Genomic DNA, 25866 nt, shown 5'->3' on the forward strand with positions numbered 1-25866 from the left:
CCCTCCCCTCACCCCTGCCCTCTCCCCCTCCCCCTAGGTCAGGTCAGAGTCCCAGCCCCTCTCCCATAAACTGCCATGGAATGTTTCGACTCCAGCATTCCTCACTTCCTAAAGGGGCCACTGTCCCAAGAGGGCGTCCTGCCCATGTGGCCAGCGGATGGGTGTGTAAAAACCCTGGGCCAAATCCAGAGCTGGGCCTGAGGGAGGGTCAGTTTACATTCCCACCCCCCCAAACAGTGCCTTGGGTCTGGCCCCAAGAAGAGCAGAGAAACTGGTGTCCCAGGCCCCACTCAGGAGGAAGGTGCACATCGCTAGTGAGTGTGGGAAGGGCATGTACCACCCCTGGAAAAAGGTAAAAACATTGGTCCTGGGGAGACAGAAACTAAGGGGCCTCTCAGGAGAAATGGGAATGGGGGAGGAGGGGCAGGAGCAGCCCAAGGGCCTGGCGGGGGAGGGGTTCCTTCGTCCTCATTCGCCTCCCAGAGAGGACTGATTGATCCCCTGCTCCAGGGATGGAGGTGTCACTCCCCTGAGCAGAGGGGAGCCAAGTTTCTCCTCTCTCTGAACTGCTGGGGCTGCAAGGAAACAGCTTGATGGGCACCAACAGTGTGTGCAGTTTAAAGTCAAAATCCAGGGACACTGCCTTTGCATGATTCCTATTTCATCAGCATGCCTTATGCACACACCCACCCACCCACCCATCCACCCACCCACACAGGTGCCCGATATAGAGAGGTAGGGGTGTGTGTGTGTGTGTGTGTGTGTGTGTATACACACACACACACACACACACACACACACATATAATATACCTGTGCTTGGAATGTAGATGCATAATATATGTATGTGCACATATTGATATATACACACACAGGCACGCACACACACACAGATATACATATCCACACATGCTTGTGTAAATCACATGTGAACATATGCATACCTGTGTGTGCAGTCTGTCTCTCTCTCTCTCTCTCTCTCTCTCTCTCATACACACACACACCCTCCCCCTCCCATGGGCATGCATGGACACACATTAGCATATCTGTTTGAACAGTCAATCAACAGACATATGCACTATCAAGTATGCACATATGTATATACACACAAATGTATGTGTATGTATACATATCTACATATGGCTACACACATTCCTACATATATGCTCTCGCACAGACTCTCACATTCATAATGTATGCATAGATCTCTCTCTCACACATACACACTGCTGCCCCATACTATAGAGGACCCTGTGATCACAGAACTTGAAGACTTTTTCCCCAAGATGTGTGACAGAAAGCCCTGATTTTTTCTTAGTTATCCCCACCCCTCAAAGCGGCTGAGAGAGGAGGTCCTAAGTACTGGGTATGGGTGAGACCCTTTTGCCGATACATGCACAGCTGTGCACCAGCATGTGGAGATGTCAGGATAATTTAGCAGGTGGCCTCGTTACTCCTAGATCTGTCACCATGGTAACGTGTTTTTTTCTTTAAAAAATGTACAGTGCCAAGAGGAGGAAGATGGCTGACAAAATTCTCCCTCAGAGGGTGAGTCACTTTCATTTCCTATTCACTTCACAGTCCGCTCAGCACCTTTGTTTATTCAAATGGATTTTAACAAATACTTTCACTTTTTGTTTAAAGATATCTAATTAAAAAGTAAGTAGCCTGCTGGGTGAAAGTCTAGAGAGTGAGGCCAATGCTGGGGCTGGGAGTGTGGAGCAGAGCTCGGCCTGTGTCCTCCTTGTGCAAAGGGTGAGCCCTGCTGACACTGCTGCATGCAGGGAGGGCCACGGGGCTGAGCTGCAAAGGACACAATTAGGCACTTGTGCCCTCTGGATTTCGAAGAGGTTTTAAATCAATGTTTCTGTGGGTAGCCAAAAGCAGGTTCAGAGTTCAACACCTGCCTGCAGGAGATGGGCACCTCCTTACATTACAGTGGCCCAGCAGTTCATTCAGCTCCTCATTTTCAACCGTATTCTCTTGCAAGTAAATTGGCTTAATCAATGTCAACAACAGGGCTAAAAGGGTCTAGATTGTCCAGAGAATTAACTCGTGTGTCCCTGAGAATTAGCTGCCTTTGTGTGGCCCTCTACATCTGACTAACTTCCTCCCCACTGCTTAAACTCTCTAACTTTCTTTCGCAAGTCCTTGAACAACTCCTCTCTGCTGGCATCCTCTTACTTTTAAGCTAGCATGCAAACCCCATAACAAGTGCCCTGACCTGAATTGCCCCACCTTCCCATGGAGCAAAACCCTCACATCACCTCAGTCCTGATTGTCCTCCCAATACCCCCCTGTTCACCCCTCCCCCAACAACCATCTGATCCCAAAAGACAAACTGTAGCCTTCACAACAAGCAACTTTATATCAATCACTTGATACTAGCCTCTCTTCTACTGCCATTCCTCACTCCAGATGCCAATGCCCCTTTGATAGGCACTCAGATACCTTCCACAACTCATCAGTCAGCCTCCCTTCCCTTTGCTAGCATTTATTCCCAGCTTCCAAACTCTTCCTTTATCCCCCATAAGTACATGGGCCCAACCATTCCAACACATTAATCCTCTCTTGGCCCCTGTGAGATGCAGGTGTCTTGTCCCACAACTGTGAACCCTTTCTCTGCAGCCTCCCTCTCTGAAAGACCCAGGCCTAATCTTCTAGTCCTTAGAACATACCCAGTTTCCAGGTGTTGCTGCTTAATTGCAATTAAACCCAGGAACTTCATGATACTCACATTCTCCTAAATTTTTCATTTTAGAGCTGTATCTCTGCTCCACAGGGAGCCTGTCCTTTCCCAGAATGGGAGTTCAGACTCTATATTCTTTCAGTTTTATGTCTCTTTCGCACACTGGTCCCCTGTGGGCCCCACCCATCTTAGACTGATATATCATAAAGCCAGAAGGGACCATTGTAGTTATCTAGTCCTGGCTATAGAATTTTCCTGAATTAATTCCCATTTGAACTACAACAGATCTTTTAGAAATAACATCCAACCTTGATTTAAAGATGCCCAGTGGGAGAAAATCCACCACACCCCTTAGTAAATTGTTCCAGTGGTTAATTACCCTCACTGTTTAAAAACTTGTTTTATTTCTAGTCTGAATTTGTGTGGCTTCAATTTCCAGCCTTTTGCTCTTGTTATACCTTTTGTCTGCTAAACTGAAGAGCCTTTCATTATCAAATGTCTGTTTCCTATGTAGGTACTTGTAGACTGTGATCAAGTCACCCCTTCACCTTCTCTTCCATAAACTAAACAGATTGAGCTCCTTGAATCTTTCACTATAAGGCAGGTTTTCCAATCCTTTCATCATTCTAATGGCTCTTCTCTGAACCCACTCCAATTTATCAACATCTTCCTGGACCGCAGAACTGGACACAGTATTCTAGAAGCAATTGCACCACTGCCAAATACAAAGATCTTTGAGAGAGACCCTTCTACCTTATGTAGTGAGAATAGAAGTTATTCCCATGTTTGTTAAAGGCTGCAGTTTTCCCCGCTTCCCAAAACAAAAGCGCATAGCTCCCGCAAATGGAACTGACTACACTGGCAGCAAAAGACATGTCTTTATTCAATTACTGGTAATTCAGTGATGTTTAAGGCATTTTCTACACTAGGGAATTTTGCCCAAAAGCTGCACTGGTGGTAGTACCAAAGGGAGCCTTAGTGTATACAAAGTGTGGCTTTCACTTTTTTTTAATCACTGTCAGCTAAATCACTGATCTAGTGATAAAAGCCCTGGAAGTTGTCAGAGTCTCACCTACAATAGGTTTTCCACGAGTGCAGTTGGGCTGGTGATAGCACCAACGGGGTGTAATCTCAAACTAACTGTGTCATTTTTATCTTTCCCAGATGTCCTCTCTCCTCCTCCCCCCTATAACTCCTTGAATAGGATAAGTGTCACCTCTTCCATTAACTGGAAAATCTCTAGCTGTGGTTATTGGGAACATGCACAATTCATGCTTCCAAGTCTCATGAGAGCTTTCTATCCAATCAGTGGCTGGATATAGACCCCGCCCACCCAGACCACACTCCCCCATGTAACCTATAGTATGTGATAAATATTTTTCAGTCATTCCGCAGCCTTTTTGTTGCCTTTCTCCTAGTGCTTCCTGGAGGTTGAGGGAAAGTCTCAAAACAAATTGTACTCCCTCTTAAAAACTATCTTGTTTTCTGAGTAAGGAGTGGGGAAAAGTAGTGAGAATGAGTGGTTTCCTCAGTGTAGGCTGCTGGTTCCAGCAGTGGCCTTGGCAGAGAGGCTGGAGAATGGGCAAACAGATCACACCCACCTGGACACATACATGCTCTGATTAAGCCTGCACTGCAGCCAGTCACTGCTGGAACTTGGTGCTGCTCTTTGCTGAGAGCCAGCACAGCTGCTACCATTGTTAGCTGCTTGAGTTGTGTTTCATTTTGCATATATTTAATTGTACACAGCCAGCTCAGCCTAGTGTGACACACAGGCAGACATGTTGCAAAATTACAGGGCTGAGAGTTTAGTGGGTTATATTCACCAACATTAACTTCAAATCTGTTCCTTCCTCTTCCCCCTCTCTTTCCCTCACATCACCTCCACCTCATGGTGTTTTTCAAACCTTATACCAATCCCACTTGCTCCCATGCCCACCTTGTCTTCTCCTGTTCTCTCTGAATGCCAGTTCCATCTCAAAAAAGATCACAGCCATCCATCACCGCTTCATCCTCTGTTCCCTATGGTCTCTTGGCTCTCAAGACCTGAATCCCCCATCTGACAACAGCCTCTGTAGCCTCTCTCTTATGGTGGCCACTTCTCTCAAAGTCCCTTTCTTGAATTGTCCCAAAAGGAACATGGTGGGTGTCATGCTCCGCTCCTCTGTCTCCAGCCCTTCATGCCTTCTCCCCTGAGGAGCACTCATCTGTCTTCTCCCCTTCCCCGCCCACCCAGCTCCTCCCACATCCACCTTCTTCTCTGACTCTGATTCCTGTCTCTCCACCTTCTTGTCATCACAGTTTGTCACATCCATCCACGTTGACTTCATATTCCATATTGACAACCCATCAGATACATTAGGCACCTGTCTCCTCTCTTTTACCTTGACTTGCTCACCATAATCACCACTCACTTGACTTGCTCTTCACCAAGCACAGCCTTCTGATCTCTTTATCACAGAGTTTGTCCTCTACATCCACTGGCTCATCTCTTTCAATATCATCATCTCCCCACTCCTTCTGGGACTTCTAGTCCCATCAGTGTCAATGACTTTTTTCTCCTTCCCTTGCTCTACTGACTTCAATCCATGATTCCCTCCAGTTTGCACTAGCCACCACTCTTGACTTGGTTGCCTCACTCATACGCCACAAGATGTGTCCTGGCAACCCCTATCCCTGGCTCTTCCCCATCATCTACTTCCTCAGCTCCTGCTGCCATATTGGGTCCCATGGATCATGCTGACTTCCTCTGCTACACAATTGTTCTCTCCTCCTTCAGATCTACTATCTTCCTGGCCAAACTCTCCTTCTCCATACTGATGGACTGTCATACTCTCAATCCTTTTTGCCACTTTTAACTCCCTCTTAAAGCCCTTCTCCTTGCTGTCCATGCAGAATCTTGCCAATTTCTGCAAAGAAAAAAATCAACAAAACCTCCGTCTATTTAGTTTAACTAAGAGAAGGTTAAGACTTGACTTTATCACAGTCTATAATTTCTAAATGAGGAGAAGATTTTTGGTAGTAGAGTGCTCTCTGATCCAAGGGACAAAACCAGAATGAGAGCCACTGGATGGAAGCTAAAGCTAGACAGATTCAGACTAAAAATAAGACACACATTTTTTATCAGTGAGAACTACTATGGAAAAACTGACCTATGGATAAGGTGGATTCTCAGTTATTTGGAATCTGAAAATCATACCTGGGCATCTCTTTCTGACAGACGCACTCTAGCTCAACTGGAAGTGATGGACTGGGTAAAGGAATCACTGGATGAGATTATCAGGCCTGTGTTATGCACGAGGTCAGGTGAAATAATCATAATGGTTCCTACAGGCCCTTCTGAATCTGTGAATCCCGATGTGACCTCTCCCCTCCCCATCACACTCTCTTCTTCCCCCTCTTGCCTGTCAGACTCTGAGACTATTTCCCTGCTCTCCTCCTCTAACCCCTCCACCTCCCTCAGTAACCCCCATTCCCTCCCATTTCTTGACTTTTCTCATCCTGCCCTCACCTCCCACTTTGTTCAGGTTCTTCTCCTCAAAGTACAAATACAGTAGAACATCAGAGTTATGACCACCTTGGGAATGGTGACTATGTTAATTACTCTGAACAAAATATTATGGGTTGTCCTTTCAAAAGTTTACAACTGAACATTGACTTAATACAACTTTGAAACTTTACTATGCAGAAGAAAATTGCTGCTTTTAACCATCTTAATTTAAATGAAACAAGCACAGAAACAGTTTCCTTACCTTGTCAAATCTTTTTTTTAAACGTTCCCTTTATTTTTTTAGTAGTTTATGTTTAACACAGTACTGTACTGTATTTGCTTTTTTTTTTCTTTGCTGCTTGCCTGATTGTGAACTTCTGTTTCCAAATGAGTTGCATGGTTGACTGGTCAGTTTGTATCTCTGGTGTTTATAACTCTGAGGTTCTACTGTATGCATTGGTCTCGCTAAAGTCTCTGACTTCTTTCTGATCACATTTCATACTCCTCCTTCTTGACCAATCAGCTACTTTGACAATACAGTCAATCCTCTTCTTCTCAAAATCATGTCATCCCCTGGCTTTCATGACTGTTCTCTCATGGTTCTCCTCCTGCCTTTCAGATCACTCCTTCAATGTCTTGTTGAGTAGGTCCTCTTCCTCATCTCTCCCCCTTTCGATGGGCATTCCTTAGGGCTCTGTCCTGGCCCTCTCTTTTTCTCTCTGTACATCATCTTTTTGGGGGCGCCTTTCCATAAGCATAACTTTAAGTACCAACTCCTCCAATTACATCATCAAAACTCATCTCTTCTGTAATGCCTGTAGCAACTGCAACCTGAAAACAAGCTGTGATCACTGCTATTGATTCCCTAAGAACTGTGCTCATCCTCTCATATTTGTTACCCCCTCTGCCTCAGCCCACTTGTCACTTGCTTGTCTTATTAAGCCTTGTCTTTTAGGTTACAACTGTTTGGGGCAGAGACCATCATTCATTTATTATATGTTTCTAGAACCCCACCTGGTTTCCACTGAGTACTGCATTATAAATGTTAAGTAGTAATAGTAGTAGCCGTATTTATTATTAATTACTATGAGGGAACAATGGTGGCAGCACAAGAGACTTATTTTACTTACTAGCTGTGCTAAAGCAATCATTCTGATAAAACGTTTGAGCCCAGTAAGCCAGAGGAGCCACTGAATAAGGCCAGATGATCTCAGACAAGTATATCTACAATCTGTGTTCATTAGGAAGCAGGTGCATCTCATTTCTATTCCCTTGTCCAGTCGCTGTGAAAAACTGATTTCTGTTCAGCCTCTGGAAGTGCTGCAGCTATGGCGCTTACTCACATCATGCCAGACTTTATCACTTCCGTTGGATTCCAATGTAGTCCCATTGTTGCTAGTGTCACAGTTGTCTCTCACTTCTGTTGTTGGTTTTGTGGTGGCTCAATTAACTTTTGTTGCTACTATTGCTTTAACACATTTCTCCAACCCTTCTCATACTGCACGGTCTACAGCTGGTGCTGACATTCTCAAACCCTGTCTCTCTCCATGATGAGTCAGTAATATGAGTCAGAGCCCTCACAGTGAATCAGTGCCAAAGTCAGGCCAGGAATCTTGACTTCCCGTACTGAGCACATTGCTTCTCAAAGACAAGCGGATTGAGAAATAATTCACATTCGAAGTGGGGAGAAGAAAATGCAGCCTTCCTTGGAGCTGACTGTATTCTATGGCTGATGAATTTTAACTTGGTCTAGGCCCTGGACTCCCAAGTGAGTCATGGATATGTACTACAGAGATGGCTTGGCTCATTGGTGCTGTGCTGTCAGTGAAGAAACGTGCTTCATTGAAAAGGACCTACAGGATCGCCCTCATTAGTCCTTCTGTCAAGAGCCACTAATGATTAATGATCTAGTACTCTTCCTGTGGTCCTGCTTTATAGACCTATGATCTAGAGCCTGCTTTTACTTTATTATTATAAACATAAACAAAATCATAAACAGGATAGATTTTTTTTTTTTAGCCGGTACTAAGATTCTGGGTAAGGTATTGCTGAGATTTGCCCATGTTAGGACGAATTACTCATGGCTGATTGATTACTCTGACTGAGTGGTGGACTCTTGTATAACTCCTGTATGCAATATCACATTGCCTTTCACAGGATCAAGGCTTGTCTGAATGGTATTGATCAGTGATCATGAGTGCCCACCATGTATTGCATTTAGCATGTTTATGGGACTTTCTATTTGGGACATTTCTGGGATGTGTCAAGCACAGAGCACTCTTTGAAGTAGTGTCGATTACGCATGCCTACGCCCTGGCTTATTAGAATATAGAAACGAAGGGTATCTAAGGAGCATTGAACCCAAGTACTCTTCCATTCCATTTGATCACTGCAGTAGTATCTGATGAAGTGGGTTTTTTACCCACGAAAGTTTATGCCCAGATAAATCTGTTAGTCTTTAAGGTGCCATTGTTTTTGTGGATACAGACTAACACGGCTACCCCCTGATACTTGCAGTAGTATTGAATATACTGACCTAGTTGCAATTTGCCATTCAGGACTGCTGGTTTCAGTCAGTTCAATGGCTGACAAGAAGTTGGACTTCAAGTGCTGTGCCTCTTGTAATGCAAAAACGTTGGCCTTTTGAACAATATGTGCACTGTCTGAAATGTCTAAGACAGGTTCATTTGCTCACAAGTGGTAGGTGTGAACCAGCTTCCTACTCAGGCTTGCTAGAATTGGGGGTCTTGGCTCTGTCTATTCCTTTTTGAAGAGAGATTAAAAATCAACTAATCTTATTCTGAGGAACAGGCTGAATGTGTGCCCAGTAGATCCTCAATGCCCTCAGTGTAGAAACCCAAGAGGAAATAAAAAAATGGAACCAATATTTGTTTGGTTCTGAATTACTCTCAGAAGTTTGAGGTCAGTTGACCCATTGAGTTCAAGCCCTCCGACATCTCTGGAGAAGAAGCAGAGGGGAAGGGATCCGTGATTCCAATTTCTTTCCTTCCTCTCACTCTGAGGAAGACTGGCATCACAAATCCTGTAGTGAGTTGGTGCCAAGAGTCTCCCTAGATATGAGGAATCTTGATGGCTGGGAAGTTTTATTCAGCACCAAACCCTTCAGACTGAATGAATGTTGGGCTCTGGAGCATAGTTTTAGCATTAGTGAGCCAGTTGGTATGCTTTAGCACCAGATCATGTGGAAGCATTAAGTGGGTCAGAACTCTTGCCATGGAAAAGCTAGCTTTAAATAAATAAATAATTAATGGAGATATCCCATCTCCTAGAACTGGAAGGGACCTTGAAATGTCATCGAGTCCAGCCCCCTGTCTTCACTAGCAGGACCAAGTACTGATTTTGCCCCAGATCCCCAAGTGGCCCCTCAAGGATTGAACTCACAACCCTGGGTTTAGCAAGCCAATGCTCAAACCACTGAGCTATCCCTCCCCCCTATTTCCACTATGTTTCCTTTCCTTCCTCTGCTGTATCTAAACAGCCTGTTATGTATTTATTCCTCCTGAGTCTTCTGCACCAAGAGAGTTAAACTAGGATACAAACTCCCAGTTTGGTGATCCCACAGTGGCGGCCCCATTGCCATCAGGGATCTATCTAGGTACTTGTATAGCTCCCATTACCATAGCATCTGCACCATAGAATCATAGAATATCAGGGTTGGAAGGGACCTCCAGAGGTCATCTAGTCCAACCCCCTGCTCAAAGCAGGACCAATTCCCAACTAAATCATCCCAGCCAGGGCTTTGTCAAGCCGGGCCTTAAAAACCTCCAAGGAAGGAGACTCCACCACCTCCCTAGGTAACGCATTCCAGTGCTTCACCATCCTCCTAGTGAAACAGTGTTTCCTAATATCCAACCTAGACCTCCCCCACTGCAACTTGAGACCATTGCTCCTTGTTCTGTCATCTGCCACCACTGAGAACAGCCGAGCTCCATCCTCTTTGGAACCCCGCTTCAGGTAGTTGAAGGCTGCTATCAAATCCCCCCTCATTCTTCTCTTCTGCAGATTAAACAATCCCAGTTCCCTCAGCCTCTCCTCATAAGTCATGTGCTCCAGACCCCTAATCATTTTTGTTGCCCTCTGCTGGACTCTTTCCAATTTTTCCACATCCTTCTTGTAGTGTGGGGCCCAAAACTGGACACAGTATTCCAGATGAGACCTCACCAATATCGAATAAAGGGGAACGATCACGTTCCTCGATCTGCTGGCAATGCCCCTACTTATACAGCCCAAAATGCCGTTAGCCTTCTTGGCAACAAGGGCACACTGTTGACTCATATCCAGCTTCTCGTCCACTTTGACCCCTAGGTCCTTTTCTGCAGAACTGCTACCTAGCCATTCGGTCTCTAGTCTGTAGCAGTGCATGGGATTCTTCCGTCCTAAGTGCAGGACTCTGCACTTGTCCTTGTTGAACCGCATCAGGTTTTTTTTGGCCCAATCCTCTAATTTGTTTAGGTCCCTCTGTATCCGATCCCTACCCTCTAGTGTATCTACCACGCCTCCTAGTTTAGTGTCCTCTGCAAACTTGCTGAGAGTGCAGTCCACACCATCCTCCAGATCATTAATAAAGATATTAAACAAAACCGGCCCCAGGACCGATCCTTGGGGCACTCCGCTTGAAACCGGCTGCCAACTAGACATGGAGCCATTGATCACTACCCGTTGAGCCCAACGATCTAGCCAGCTTTCTATCCACCTTACAGTCCATTCATCCAGCCCATACTTCTTTAACTTGGCGGCAAGAATACTGTGGGAGACCGTATCAAAAGCTTTGCTAAAGTCAAGGAATAACACATCCACTGCTTTCCCCTTATCCACAGAGCCCGTTATCTCATCATAGAAGGCAATTAGGTTAGTCAGGCACTACTTCCCCTTGGTGAATCCATACTGACTGTTCCTGATCACTTTCTTCTCCTCTGAGTGTTTCAGAATTGATTCCTTGAGGACCTGCTCCATGATTTTTCCAGGGACTGAGGTGAGGCTGACTGGCCTGTAGTTCCCCGGATCCTCCTCCTTCCCTTTTTTAAAGATGGGCACTACATTAGCCTTTTTCCAGTCATCTGGGACCTCCCCTGATCGCCATGAGTTTTCAAAAATAATGGCTAATGGCTCTGCAATCTCATCCGCCAACTCCTTTAGCACCCTCGGATGCAGCGTATCCGGCCCCATGGACTTGTGCATGTCCAGTTTTTCTAAATAGTCCCGAATCACTTCTTCTCCACAGAGGGCTGGTCACCTTCTCCCCATATTGTGCTGCCCAGCGCAGCAGTCTGGGAGCTGACCTTGTTCGTGAAGACAGAGGCAAAAAAATCATTGAGTACATTAGCTTTTTCCACATCCTCTGTCACTAGGTTGCCTCCCTCATTCAGTAAGGGCTCACTCTTTCCTTGACTTTCTTCTTGTTGCTAACATACCTGAAGAAACCCTTCTTGTTACTCTTAACATCTCTTGCTAGCTGCAACTCCAAGTGTGATTTGGCCTTCCTGATTTCACTCCTGCATGCCTGAGCAATATTTTTATACTCCTCCCTGGTCATTTGTCCAATCTTCCACTTCTTGTAAGCTTCTTTTTTGCGTTTAAGATCAGCAAGGATTTCACTGTTTAGCCAAGCTGGTCGCCTGCCATATTTACTATTCTTTTTACACATCGGGGTGGTTTGTTCCTGCAACCGCAATAAGGATTCTTTAAAATACAGCCAGCTCTCCTGGGCCCCTTTGCCCTTCATGTTATTCTCCCAGGGGATCCTGCCCATCTGTTCCCTGAGGGAGTCAGTCTGCTTTTCTGAAATCCAGGGTCCTTATTCTGCTGCTCTCCTTTCTTCCTTGTGTCAGGATCCTGAACTCGACCATCTCATGGTCACTGCCTCCCAGGTTCCCATCCACTTTTGCTTCCCCTACTAATTCTTCCCTGTTTGTGAGCAGCAGGTCAAGAAAAGCTCTGCCCCTAGTTGGTTCCTCCAGCACTTGCACCAGGAAATTGTCCCCTACACTTTCCAAAAACTTCCTGGATTGTCTGTGCACCGCTGTATTGCTCTCCCAGCAGATATCAGGATGATTAAAGTCTCCCATGAGAACCAGGGCCTGCGATCTAGCAACTTCTGCTAGTTGCCAGAAGAAAGCCTCGTCCACCTCATCCCCCTGGTCTGGTGGTCTATAGCAGACTCCAACCACGACATCACCCTTGTTGCTCACACTTCTCAACTTTATCCAGAGACTCTCAGGTTTTTCTGCAGTTTCATACCGGAGCTCTGAGCAGTCATACTCCTCTCTTACATACAACGCAACTCCCACACCTTTTCTGCCCTGCCTGTCCTTCCTGAACAGTTTATATCCATCCATGACAGTACTCCAGTCATGTGAGTTATCCCACCAAGTTTCTGTTATTCCAATCACATCATAGTTCCCTGACTGTGCCAGGACTTCCAGTTCTCCTTGCTTGTTTCCCAGGCTTCCTGCATTTGTGTATAGGCACTTAAGATAACCCATCGATCGTCCCTCTTTCTCAGCATGAGACAGGAGTCCTCCCCTCTTGCGCTCTGCTGCTTGTGCTTCCTCCCAGGATCCCATTTCCCCACTTACCTCAGGGCTTTGGTCTCCTTCCCCCGGTGAACCTAGTTTAAAGCCCTCCTCACTAGGTTAGCCAGCCTGCTTGCGAAGATGCTCTTCCCTCTCTTCGTTAGGTGGAGCCCGTCTCTGCCTAGCACTCCTCCTTCTTGGAACACCATCCCATGGTCGAAGAATCCAAAGCCTTCTCTCCAACACCACCTGCGTAGCCATTCGTTGACTTCCACGATTCGACAGTCTCTAAACAGGCCTTTTCCTTGCACAGGGAGGATGGACGAGAACACCACTTGCGCCTCAAACTCCTTTATCCTTCTTCCCAGAGCCACGTAGTCTGCAGTGATCCGCTCGAGGTCATTCTTGGCAGTATCATTGGTGCCCACGTGGAGAAGCAGGAAGGGGTAGCGATCCGAGGGCTTGATGAGTCTTGGCAGTCTCTCCGTCACATCGTTTATCCTAGCTCCTGGCAAGCAGCAGACCTCTCGGTTTTCCTGGTCGGGGCGGCAGATAGATGACTCAGTCCCCCTGAGGAGGGAGTCCCTGACCGCCACCACCCTCCTCCTCCTCTTGGGAGTGGTGGTCGTGGAACCCCCATCCATGATACCAGATGCAGTGTGAGGCTCATTCTGAGTGGTCTCTGATCTGGAACAATCCATGAGCATCTGGCTTTCAGGTAGCAGTTTTCTCCAGCCCCACTGGGTAGCTGAATGCCTCCCTGTGCTTTTGTTGTTTGTACACCATGGTAATGTTGACCTTGGTGACAACCACCATCACAGTGTCACAAAGGAATAAGACACCTAGGACTTATCAGCCTCTTGGGCCTGACCTCTGTGATACCAGCCCATGTGCCCTCTGAGAAGGAGCCTTCGTAGGCTGCATCTTTCCCATCTTCAGATGAAGAATCACTGAATTCAGAGGAGACTGATGAGTCAAATAAAGATGATGACATAGTGACATCCACATAATCTTTGCCTTTTGACCATTTTAAGAACTTCTAGGTCCTGATCTGCAGAATTACAGGCTTTTGAGAATGACATCTTCACGACTTGCTCCAGGGACAAGGTGGGCCATATCAATCAACAAAATGGTCTCTCTGAGCCAGCAGAGGATTTCTGGCTTACTCCAGTAATTGTGCAGATGTTGCCAAGACTTACCAAGTTCCATCACAGCTCCAGAAGCATTGTGGTATCTGCAGTCACAGAAGGAGCCTTGTAGAGCTTCAAAATAGGTACTCCAGACCAGATATGAGGAAGAGGGAACTCCTTGGCTGCAAGGCATACTCCTAGGCTACCATTCAGATAAAGCTAGCTAGTTATCAACTGTTGTCTTGCCTGGTATGGGTTCTGTCCCTTGAACATGATCGCATCTTTGCTTGAACACCTTCCAGAGCAGTTCATGAAGGAAGCCAAAGTAATTTGAGAGTGCGCAAGAGTTAAATCACTCACTCAGTGAGTGGTGGATATGACTTCTCATTCACAGCGGGATGTGTTCACTTTGAGAAAGAATGTCTGGCTGAAGAGCTCCAGTCCGCTACTTAATGTCAAGGCTAATGTCAAAGATCTTCCAGTTGAAGGATTGAATCTTTTTAGTTCACAAATTGATAATACTTTGCAAAAGCTCAGTTTTGGGGTTTCTCTCAATCAGCTTTCCAGCAAAGATCGTCTTCATTGTGTTATTGAAGGGAGTCTGGTTAGAATCATACAGAACCTCAGTAATGCCGCTTCCAGAGATCACTTCAGAGAAATCTTTCTCAAAGAGATGAAGAAGACATCACAAATAGATGCTCCCTCAGCCCTCTTATTGATAGTGTTACTACTTCAACACTGACACAATAATTTAATTATTTTTTTTTTTTTTTAACAAGATGCTGAAGAATCTTATTGCGGCATCTGTGGCAAACCTTTTAATTTCTCAATCCCAGTCCATGTATCCAGTCCATCTTTTGTCTTGTTTTCTGGTCTGGAGGAGAATAACTTCAGTCACACAGAAAAGGTGCACCATCCAATTATACTTGTACTTAAGGCTGAGAGTTTGTCACCGAAGTCACGGATTCCATAATTTTCCAGGACCTCCATGACTTCTGCAGCAGCTGGCCTGGCAGACCCTGGGCCAGCCACACTGGCTGCTGCTAGGGCAGTCTCGGTTCACCACGCCCCTCTCTGCCAGCAGCAGCAGGAGTTTGGGTATGGGAGGGAGCTCAGGGCTGGGGGTTGGGGTGTGGGAGGGGTGAGGGCTCTGGGAGGTGCTTATCTCGGGGGGGCTCCCCGGAAGCGGTGACATGTCCCTTGGCTCCTAGGCGGAGGTGAAGCCAGGAGTCTCTGCATGCTGCCTCTGCCTGCAGGCACTGCCCTTGCAGCTCCCATTGGCCGTGGTTCCCGGCCAGTGGGAGTTGTGGAGCCGGTGCTTGGGGCAGAGGCATTGCACATAGCTGCCTGACCATGCCTCTGCCTAGGAGCTGAGGGAGGGGGGATGTCGCTGTTTCCAGGGAGGCACGGTACCAGGTAGGGAGCCTGCCAGCCCTGCCAACACCACCTGTCCCCAGCACCAGCAGAGTTCATGGCCCGCCCCCCCCCAGCAACCTTGGTACGCCTGGGCTGCCCCCTCCCCAAGATTTAGTCAGGGGTATATAGTACATGTCATGGACAGGTCACGGGATGTGTATTTTTGTTTACTGCCCATGACCTGTCCATGACTTTTACTAAAAATACCCAATACTAAAACGTAGCTTTAATTATACTCCATGCTACTTCCCAAATCTCCCTCATAAGAGAGTACTGAGAGATGAAGTGGTCTCCCTTCTCCAAAATAGAACTGTTTAAATGATGTTTCAGTAATGCCATGGAAAAGGGTTTTGTTCCCAATATTTCCTCATTAAAAAAAAGTTAAAGGTGTCCTTCATTCCACACAAGGTTTAAGAAAACACAACAAATATATCCCAAGGTTCACATTCTATATAGTGACCTTGACCCCCTTCAGCTAGCATGGTGATGGGTATGGAATAAAGTTCTGCATAGTCTCTGTAATTCCTTCTTATTGTTGCCACAGGACTTGTCCAGCTCTCTTGACTTTGAGCAGGGGGTTGGACTGGATGACCTCCTGAGGTCCTTTCCAACCCTGATAGTCTATGATTCTATGACTTAAAGGATCCATCATTCCTTATATCTGTCTGACACACAAGAAGAAGCCCTGGTTATGTGTGTGTTCAGATAATTTCCAGAACTAAATTCTTTCATTTGTCCTTCCTATAATTTCACCTGAACTGCTCCGTAATAACAACAATAATGTAATTAAATCAGGGCTGTCGATTAATCACAGTTAACTCATGTGATTAACTCAAAAAATTAACTGTGATTAAAAAAAATAATCATGATTAATTGCCCTGTTAAACAATAGAATACCAATTGAAATTTATTAAATATTTTTGGATGTTTTTCTACATTTTCAAATATATTGATTTCTATTACAGCACAGAATACAAAGTGTACAGTGCTCACTTTATATTATTATTTTTTATTAGAAATATTTGCACTGTACAAATGATAAACAAAGGAAATAGTATTTTTCAATTCACCTCATACAAGTAGGGCTTGACCAAGCCCTGGGCTGGGATGATTTAGTTGGGGATTGGTCCTGCTTTGAGCAGGGGGTTGGACTAGATGCCCTCCTGAGGTGCCTTCCAACCCTAATATTCTATGATTCTATGAAGTACTGTAGTGCAATCTCTTTATTGTGAAAGTGTAACTTACAAATGTAGCTTTTTATTTTTCTTGTTACATAACTGCACTCAAAAACAAAACAATGTAAAACTTTAGAGCGGAGGCTCTCAAACTGTGGTCCATGGACCAGCTGTGGTCCACGATCTCCATTCAGGTGGTCCGCAGATAGTTCCTTCTAAGGTGTGCATCTGGGCGGCTGCACATGTGAGAATGAAGGGCTACCCACCTGTGCAGGCCTGGCTCCACTAATTAGGTGCCTGGACCCTGGAGAAGACACATGTGTAAGGTGAGGTGGTAGCCTTAGGGGGTAGGTGGGAGGGGTCAGTGGGGTGAGAAGAGGGGGTGGGAGGAATTTGGGACATGCAGGGCTGCGGCAGCCAGAGAAAGAGGTGACTTTCCCCAGCTCAGGGGTTGCAGCTGCCAGGGAGAGATGGCTCTCCTTCCCAGCCTCAGCTCTGTGGCTTCTGTGGCGAGGGAGAGACACCCCCTTCCCTTTCCCAGTCCCAGCTCGGGTGCTGCTGCCTGGGAGAGAGGGCACATCCGTCGCATTAGAAGGGTAAGACTACTGATATTTGGGGTATGTCTACACTACGTGATTACTCCGATTTTACAGAATTTGATTTTTGGCAACAGATTGTATAAAGTCGAATGCATGCGGCCACACTAAGCACATTAATTCGGCGGTGTGTGTCCATGTACCGAGGCTAGCGTCGACTTCTGGAGTGTTGCACTGTGGGTAGCTATCCCATAGTTCCCACAGTCTCCCCTGCCCATTGGAATTCTGGGTTGAGATCCCAATGCCTGATGGGGCAAAAAACATTGTTGCTGGTGGTTCTGGGTACAGCCTCACCCCTCCCTTCGTGAAAGCAACAGTAGACAACCGTTTCGCGCCTTTTTTCCTGGGTGAACTATGCAGACGCCATTCCACGGCAAGCATGGAGCCTGCTCAGCTCAAGACAGCAGTCATGAACGTTGTAAACACCTCACACATTATCGTGCAGTCTATGCTGAACCAGAACCTGAAAAACCAGGCGAGGAGGAGGCGGCGAAAGCAGCTCGGCGACAAGAGTGATGAGAACATGGACACAGAATTCTCTCAAACTGTGGGCCCCGGCACTTTGGAGATCATGGTGTTAATGGGGCAGGTTATAGCCGTGGAATGCCGATTCTGGGACTGGGAAACAAGCACAGACTGGTGGGACCGCATAGTGTTGCAGGTCTGGGATGATTCCCAGTGGCTGCGTAACTTTCGCATGCATAAGGGCACTTTCATGGAACTTTGTGACTTGCTTTCCCCTGCCTTGAAACGCCAGAATACCAAGATTGGAAAAATTGGAAAGAGTCCATCGGAGGGCAACAAAAATGATTAGGGGTCTGGAGCACATGACTTATGAGGAGAGGCTGAGGGAACTGGGATTGTTTAGTCTCCAGAAGAGAAGAATGAGGGGGGATTTGATAGCAGCCTTCAACTACTTGAAGGGGGGTTCCAAAGAGGATGGAGCTCAGCTGTTTGCAGTGGTGGCAGATGACAGAACAAGGAGCAATGGTCTCAAGTTGCAGTGGGGGAGGTCCAGGTTGGATATTAGGAAACACTATTTCACTAGGAGGATGGTGAAGCACTGGAATGTGTTACCTAGGGAGGTGGTGGAGTCTCCTTCCTTGGAGGTTTTTAAGACCCGGCTTGACAAAGCCCTGGCTGGGATGATTTAGTTGGGAATTGGTCCTGCTTTGAGCAGGGGATTGGACTAGATGACCTCCTGAGGTCCCTTCCAACCCTGATATTTTCTGATTCTATGATTCTAAGATGAGAGCTGCCCTCATAATTGAGAAGCGAGTGGAGATAGCCCTGTGGAAGTTTGCAACGCCAGACAGCTACTGGTCAGTCGGGAATCTATTTGGAGTAGGCAAATCTACTGTGGGGGCTGCTGTGATGCAAGTAGCCAAAGCAATCACTGAGCTGCTGCTACCAAAGGTAGCACTCTGGGAAATGTGCAGGTAATAGTAGATGGCTTTGCTGCAATGGGATTCCCTAACTGTGGTGAGGCAATAGATGGAACGCATATCCCTATCTTGGCACTGGAGCACCAGTGCAGCCAGTACATAAACCGCAAGGGGTACTTTTCAATGGTGCTGCAAGTACTGGTGGATCACAAGGGACGTTTCACCAACATCAACATGGGATGGCCCAGAAGGGTTCATGACGCTCGCGTCTTCAGGAACACTAGTCTGTTTAAACGGCTGCAGCAAGAGATTTACTTCCCAGACCAGAAAACAACCATTGGGGATGTTGACGTGTCTATAATTATCCTTGGGGACCCAGCCTACCTCTTAATGCCATGGCTCATGAAGCCATACACAGGCAGCCTGGACAATAGTCAGGAGCTGTTCAACTACAGGCTGAGCAAGTGCAGAATGGTGGTAGAATGTGCATTTGGACGTTTAAAGGGTCGCTGGCGCACTTTACTGACTCGCTCAGACCTCTATTTCCATTGTTATTGCTGTTTGCTGTCTGCTCCACAATCTCTGTGAGAGTAAGGGGGAGACCTTTATGGCAGGGTGGGAGGTTGAGGCAAATCTCCTGGCTGCTGATTATAAGCAGCCAGACACCAGGGCGATTAGAAGAGCACACCAGGAAGCGCTGCGCATCAGAGAAGCTTTGAAAACCAGTTTCATGACTGGCCAGGCTACGGTGTGAAAGTTCTGTTTGTTTCTCCTTGATGAAAACCTGCCTCCTTGATTGACTCATTCCCTGTAAGCAACCCACCCTCCCCCCTTCGATCACAGCTTGCTTTCAAAGGAAATAAAGTCACTATCGTTTAAAAATCATGTATTCTTTATTAATTTATTATAAACATAGGGAGAGAACTGACAAGGAAGCCCGGGTGGGGTTGGGGAGGAAGGAAGGAAAAGGCCACTTCAAAAGTTCAAAATAATGACAGCCTTTTGCTTGGACTGTCCACTGGGGTGGAGTGGCAGGGTGCACGGAGCCTACCCTCTCCCTCCCCCCCCCGACGTTCTTGGGTGTCTGGGTGAGGAGGCTATGGAACTTGGGGAAGGTGGTTATACAGGGGCTGCAGCGGCACTCTGTGACCCTGCTGCAGTTCCTGAAGCTCCACCAGATGCCAGAGCATGTCCGTTTGATCATGCAGCAGCATCCCCAGTGTTGCATCCTGCCTCCTCTGATCTTCCTGCTGTCACCTCTCATTTCGAGCATCCCTCCTGTCCTCACGTTCATTGGCAGCTTTCCTGTACTTTGATACCGTGTCCTTCCACTCATTCAGATGAGCTCTTTCATCGTGAGTCGACTGCATGATCTCTGAGAACATGTCATCTCGCGTGTGTTTTTTCGCCTCCTTATCTGAGATAGCCTTCGGGACGGAGGAGGGAGGCTTAAAAGATTTGCAGCTGCGGGAGGGGAAAAAAGGGAGAGAAGTATTTAAAAGGTACGTTTTACAGAACAATGCTTATACTCTTTCACGGTGAACAACACTATTCACATTACATAACAGATGTGATTTCGGTACAAGGTCACATTTTGCATCTTAATATTGAGTGCCTGCGGCTTTGGTGTTAGAGATCACAGACGCAGGGCCGGGCAACAGAATTCGGCTTGCATGCGGCCATGGTAAACCATTGTCTTTCGGCTTCTGCAACCTTCATAAAAGCAGTGCCCTCCTTTCCCATACCAAGCAAAGCCCGTTGAGTGCTGCAATTTTTCGTGTTAACATGCAGCAGCAGAAACCAAACTAACCCCCCCACAATCCAATTCTCTGGGATGATTGCTTACCCCACCCCCCCACCACGTGGCTGGTATCAGGGAAGATCCTTGCTAGCCAAATGCGAAAAGCTCAGTGCCAATGCCTCCCCCCCCCCCGCTTGGCTAACTGCAGGGAAGGATTTCTTTTCAGCCACAGGCAAACAGCCCAGTAGGAACGGCCACCTCTGTCCCCTTAATTAAATTCCCGTATTTCAACCAGGTGACCATGAACAATATCACTCTCCTGAGGATAACACAGCGAGATAAAGAACGGATGTTGCTTGAATGCCAGCAAACACCGGGACCATATGCTGCCGGGCTTTGGCATGCAATGATACCAGATTACTTGCTACTAGCATGGCGTGGTAAAGTGTCCTGCCATGGAGGACGGAATAAGGCTGCACTGTCCAGAAATCTTCTGCAAAGGCTTTTGGAGTACCTCCAGGAGAGCTTCATGGAGATGTCCCTGGAGGATTTCCGCTCCATCCCCAGACAGGTTAACAGACTATTCCAGTAGCTGTACTGGCCGAGAATGCATCCCAAGTCCTCAGGGCAAATTAATCATTTAAAAAATGCTTGCTTTTAAACCATGTTTTATATTTACAAAGGTACACTCACCAGAGGTCCCTTCCATGGCTTCATTGTCTGGGATACCGCCTTGGGACGGTTGGGAGGGTACTTCAGTCAGGCTGAGAAAAAGATCCTGGTTGTTGGGGAGAACAGAGTGCTGTGTGCTCTCTGCAAGCTCGTCCTCCTCCTCCTCCTCCTCATCCCTATCCGCAAAATCCTCAGGCATGGCTGAGATTAACCCCTCATCGGAATCCACAGTCAGGGGTGGGGTAGTGGTGGCGCCCCCCCTAGAATTGCATGCAGCTCAGTGTAGAAGCGGCATGTCTGCAGCTCTGCCCCGGAGCATCTGTTTGCTTCTTTGGTTTTCTGGTACGCTTGTCTGAGCTCCTTAACTTTCACGCGGCACTGATATGAGTCCCTATTGTGGCCTCTCTCCATCATGTCCTTGGAGATTTTTTCAGATGTTTTGGCGTTTCGTCTTTTGGAACGTAGTTCTGCTAGCACGGAATCCTCTCCCCATACAGCGATCAGATCCAGTACCTCCTGTACGGTCCATGCTGGTGCTAACCCTAATTCGAACGGCAATGTCGATTTCGGCGCTACTCCCCTCGTCGGGGAGGAGTACAGAAATTGATTTTAAGAGCCCTTTATGTCGAAGTAAATGGCTTCGTTGTGTGGACGGGTGCAGGGTTAATTCGATTTAACGCTGCTAAATTCGACCTAAACTCGTAGTGTAGACCAGGCCTAAAATATGAGTTGTGTGCTTTTATTTGTAGACCAAAAAAGTTAATTACTAAGTTTTTTTTATATTGCACTTTTATCCAAAGTGCTTTACAATAGTTAGTTAACGGTACAAACAACATTTGGAAAGATCATTAAGTGGTCCGCCGAGACCCTCAGCAATTTTCAAGTAGTCCACACAAAAAAAGCTTGAGAACCACTTCTTTAAAGCCTACAAGTCCTTCTGCTGGTGGCATCTGACTCATGATGATGAAAATGAACATGTTTCAGTCCGCTCTGCTTTGGATCATTATCGAGCAGAACCCGTCATCAGCATGGACGCATGTATTCTGGAATGGTGGTATAAATTTTTAGCGCATCTGGCACGTAATTAGCTTGTGATGCCGGCTTCAACAGTGCCATCCGAACGCCAGTTCTCACTTTCAGGTGACATTGTAAACAAGACGTGGGCAGCATTATCTCCAGCTCATTCAAACAAGTTTGGTTACAATTTGCAGAAGTATGACTGAGTGGACTTGTAGATTCTAAAGTTTTACATTGTTTTATTTTTGATTGCAATTATTTTTTGTACATAATTCTACATCTGTAAGTTCAACTTTCATTATAAAGAAGTTGCATTACAGTACTTGTATTAGGTGAATTGAAATATACTATTTCTTTTGTTTTTTACAGTGCAAATATTTGTAATCAAAAATAAATATAAAATGAGCACTGTACACTTTGTATTCTGTGTTGTAACGGAAATCAATATATTTGAAAATGTAGAAAACATCCACAAATATTTAAAGAAATGGCATTCTATTATTGTTTAACAATGCGATTAATTGTGATTAATTTTTTTAATTGCTTGACAGCCCTAAATTAAATTTCACATCCTTGTAAGGGGGGAAATGCCAAAGAAATTGAACACAGCAGCATTTAACTTTAAAAAGGGGAACTACACAAAAATGAGGAAGCTAGTTAAATGGAAATTAAAAGGAACAGTCACTAGAGTGAAATGCCTGCCAGCTGCATGGAAACTATTTTAAAACATAATAGAGGCTCAAATTAAATGTATACTCTCAACTGGGGAAGAGTGTGGGGGAAGGACAAATGCCACATTTGTTCAACAAGAGCGTACAAGCAGTTGGAGGCAAAAAGGCATCCTTTAAAAAGTGGATATCAGATCCTACTGAGGAAAATAGAAAGGAGCATAAGTTCTGGCAAGTCAAGTTTAAAAGTATAATTAGGCAGGCCAAAAAAGAATTTGAAGAGCAACTAGCAGAAGACTTAAAAAAAAATTTGCTGTTCGTTTTTGTAAGTACCTCAGAATCAGGAAACCTGCCAAACAGTCGGTAGGACCAGTGGATGATCAAGGTTTTCAAGGAGCACTCAAGGAAAGCAATGCTGTTACAGAGAAACTAAATGAACTCTTTGCATCGATCTTCATTGCAGAGGATGTAATGGAGATTCCCACACCCAAGCCATTCTTTTTAGGTGACAAATCTGAGGAATTGTCCTAGATTGAGGTGTCAGCAGAGGAGGTTTTGGAACAAATTGATAAACAGTAACATGTCACAAGTACAAGACAGTATTTACTCGGGAGTTCCGAAGGAACACAAATCTAAAACAGCAGACCTACTAACTCTGATATGTAACCTATCACTTAAATCAGACTCTGTACCAGACAACTGGTAAATAGCTAAAGTGACATTGCTTTTTTTTAAAAAAAGCTCCAGAGACGATCCTGGCAATTACATGCCAATAAGCCTAACTTCAAATTGGTTGAAACTATAGTAAAGAACAGAATTATCAGACACATAGAAGAACACAGTTTGTTGGGGAAGACTCAACACAACTTTTGTAAAGGGAAATCATGCCTCACCAATTTGTTAGAATTCTTTGAAAGGGTAAACAAACACATGGACAAAGGTGATGGAGGAATAAACAGTGGAGTGGCAAAATTTGCAGACGATACAAAATTACTCAAGGTAGTTAAGTCCAAAGCAGACTGCAAAGAGTTACAAAAGGATCTCACAAGAGTGGGTAACAAAATGGTAGATGAAATTCAGTGCTACTAAGTGCCAAGTAATGCATATTGAAAAACATAATCCCACCTATACATACAAAATGAAAGGCTTTAAATTAGCTGTTACCACTCAATAAAGCGATCTTGGAGTTGTGGATAATTCTCTGAAAACATCCACTCAATGTGCAGCGGCAGTCAAAAAAAAGCTAACTATGTTAGGAACTATTAGAAAAGGGATAGATAATAAAACAGAAAATATTATAATGCCACTATATAAATTCCTGGCATGTCCACACCTTGAATACTGCGTGCAGTTATGGTCACCCCACTTCAAAAATATATATATTAGAAATCAAAAAAGTATAGAGAAGTGCAACAAAAATTATTAGGGGTATGGAACAGATTCCATACGAAGAGAGATTAAAAAGATTGGGATTGTTCATCTTGGAAAAGAGATTTGGGGGGGGGGGGGATATGATAGAGGTCTAAAAAATCATGACTGGTATGGAGAAAGTGAACAAAGAAGTATTATTTACCCCTTAACATAACACAAGGACCAGGGGTCACCCGTTGAACTTAATAGGCAGCAGGTTTAAAACAAACATAAGGAAGTACTTCTTCAGACAACACAGAGTAAATCTGAAGAACTCATTGCCAGGGGATGCTGTGAAGGCCACCAGTATAACTTGTTTCAAAAAAGAATTAGGTGAGTTCATGGAGGATAGCCATTGATAGACTATCAGCCAAGGTGGTCAGGGACTCTGCCCCATGCTTCAGGTGTCCCTAAACCTCCAATTGCCAGAAGCTAGCGGTGGATCACAGGGGATGGATCACTCAAAATTGACCTGTTCTGTTCATTCCAACAGTGGCCAGTGCCAGATGTTTCAGAGGGAAGACAGGATACTGGGCTCGATGGGCCATTGGTCTGACCCAGTATGGCCATTCTTACGTTCAGGAGTCTTCCCAAAGTACCTAGCAGTAGCAGCCAGGAATATATGTTTAATCATTTCTTAATCATTATAAGGGTTCAGTGCTCAGAATGTATGACTAGCTGTTCAGTAAATCTGCTCTCTGTTCCAGTTGTTGAGTCCTATGATTTGCTGGAACAAGTTTATTTTTACACCACTGAGACTTTCCTTCCTAAAGGCTGTTCTTGGCTCAATCTGCAAATCCAGACAGATTTCAAGAAACTCAAAACAATCAGTCTGGTTAGATCTTTGTCTCATCAAACCATGAGCTATTACTTCAAATTTCTAGAGTTCATGGGATTGTGTATCCAGGTCACTTCATTTACTAGATCTTGAGTAAAACTTCTACAAATTTGAGGCCTGTGCATCAAGCACCAACTTCTGAAAGAACTCATATGTGAAATTGCAGAACTATTAACTATGGTTTGTAACCTGTCCTTTAAATCGGCTTCTGTACCCAATGACTGGAAGGTAGCTAATGTAACGCCAATATTTAAAAAGGGCTCTAGAGGTGATCCCGGCAATTACAGACCGGTAAGTCTAACAGCGGTACTGGGCAAATTAGTTGAAACAATAGTAAAGAATAAAATTGTCAGACACAGAGAAGAACATATATTGTTGGGCAAAAGTCAACATGGTTTCTGTAAAGGGAAATCATGTCTTACTAATCTATTAGAGTTCTTTGAAGGGGTCAACAAACATGTGGACAAGGGGGATCCAGTGGACATAGTGTACTTAGATTTCCAGAAAGCTTTTGATAAAGTCCCTCACGAAAGGCTCTTACGTAAATTAAGTTGTCATGGGATAAGAGGGACGATCCTTTCATGGATTGAGAACTGGTTAAAAGACAGGGAACAAAGGGTAGGAATAAATGGTAAATTTTCAGAATGGAGAGGGGTAACTAGTGGTGTTCCCCAAGGGTCAGTCCTAGGACCAATCCTATTCAATTTATTTATAAATGATCTGGAGAAAGGGATAAACAGTGAGGTGGCAAAGTTTGCAGATGATACTAAACTGCTCAAGATAGTTAAGACCAAAGCAGATTGTGAAGAACTTCAAAAAGATCTCACAAAACTAAGTGATTGGGCAACAAAATAGCAAATGGAATTTGCTGTGGATAAATGTAAAGTAATGCTCATTGGAAAAAATAACCCCAACTATACATACGGTGTGATGGGGGCTAATTTAGGTACAACTAATCAGGAAAGAGATCTTGGAGTCATCGTAGATAGTTCTCTGAAGACGTCCACACAGTATGCAGTATGAGTCAAAAAAGCTAACAGGATGTTAGGAATCATTAAAAAATGGATAGAGGACGGAGAATATCTTATTACCCTTATGTAAATCCAT

General features: G+C 45.3%; 1 protein-coding gene across 1 annotated transcript in view; it reads left to right on the forward strand.

Annotated features, from left to right (window-relative positions):
• The window catches only part of SMARCD3 (SWI/SNF related, matrix associated, actin dependent regulator of chromatin, subfamily d, member 3), a 147440-nt gene that overhangs the window by 25088 nt on the left and 96486 nt on the right, over positions 1-25866 (forward strand). The window contains exon 3 of the mRNA XM_034763849.1: positions 1505-1547. Coding sequence (XP_034619740.1) covers positions 1505-1547 — 43 coding nt within the window. The remainder of the gene's footprint in view (positions 1-1504; positions 1548-25866) is intronic.

Source organism: Trachemys scripta, chromosome 2 (genome assembly GCF_013100865.1).
Source record: "Trachemys scripta elegans isolate TJP31775 chromosome 2, CAS_Tse_1.0, whole genome shotgun sequence".
In the NCBI taxonomy this organism is placed as follows: Eukaryota; Metazoa; Chordata; order Testudines; family Emydidae; genus Trachemys; species Trachemys scripta.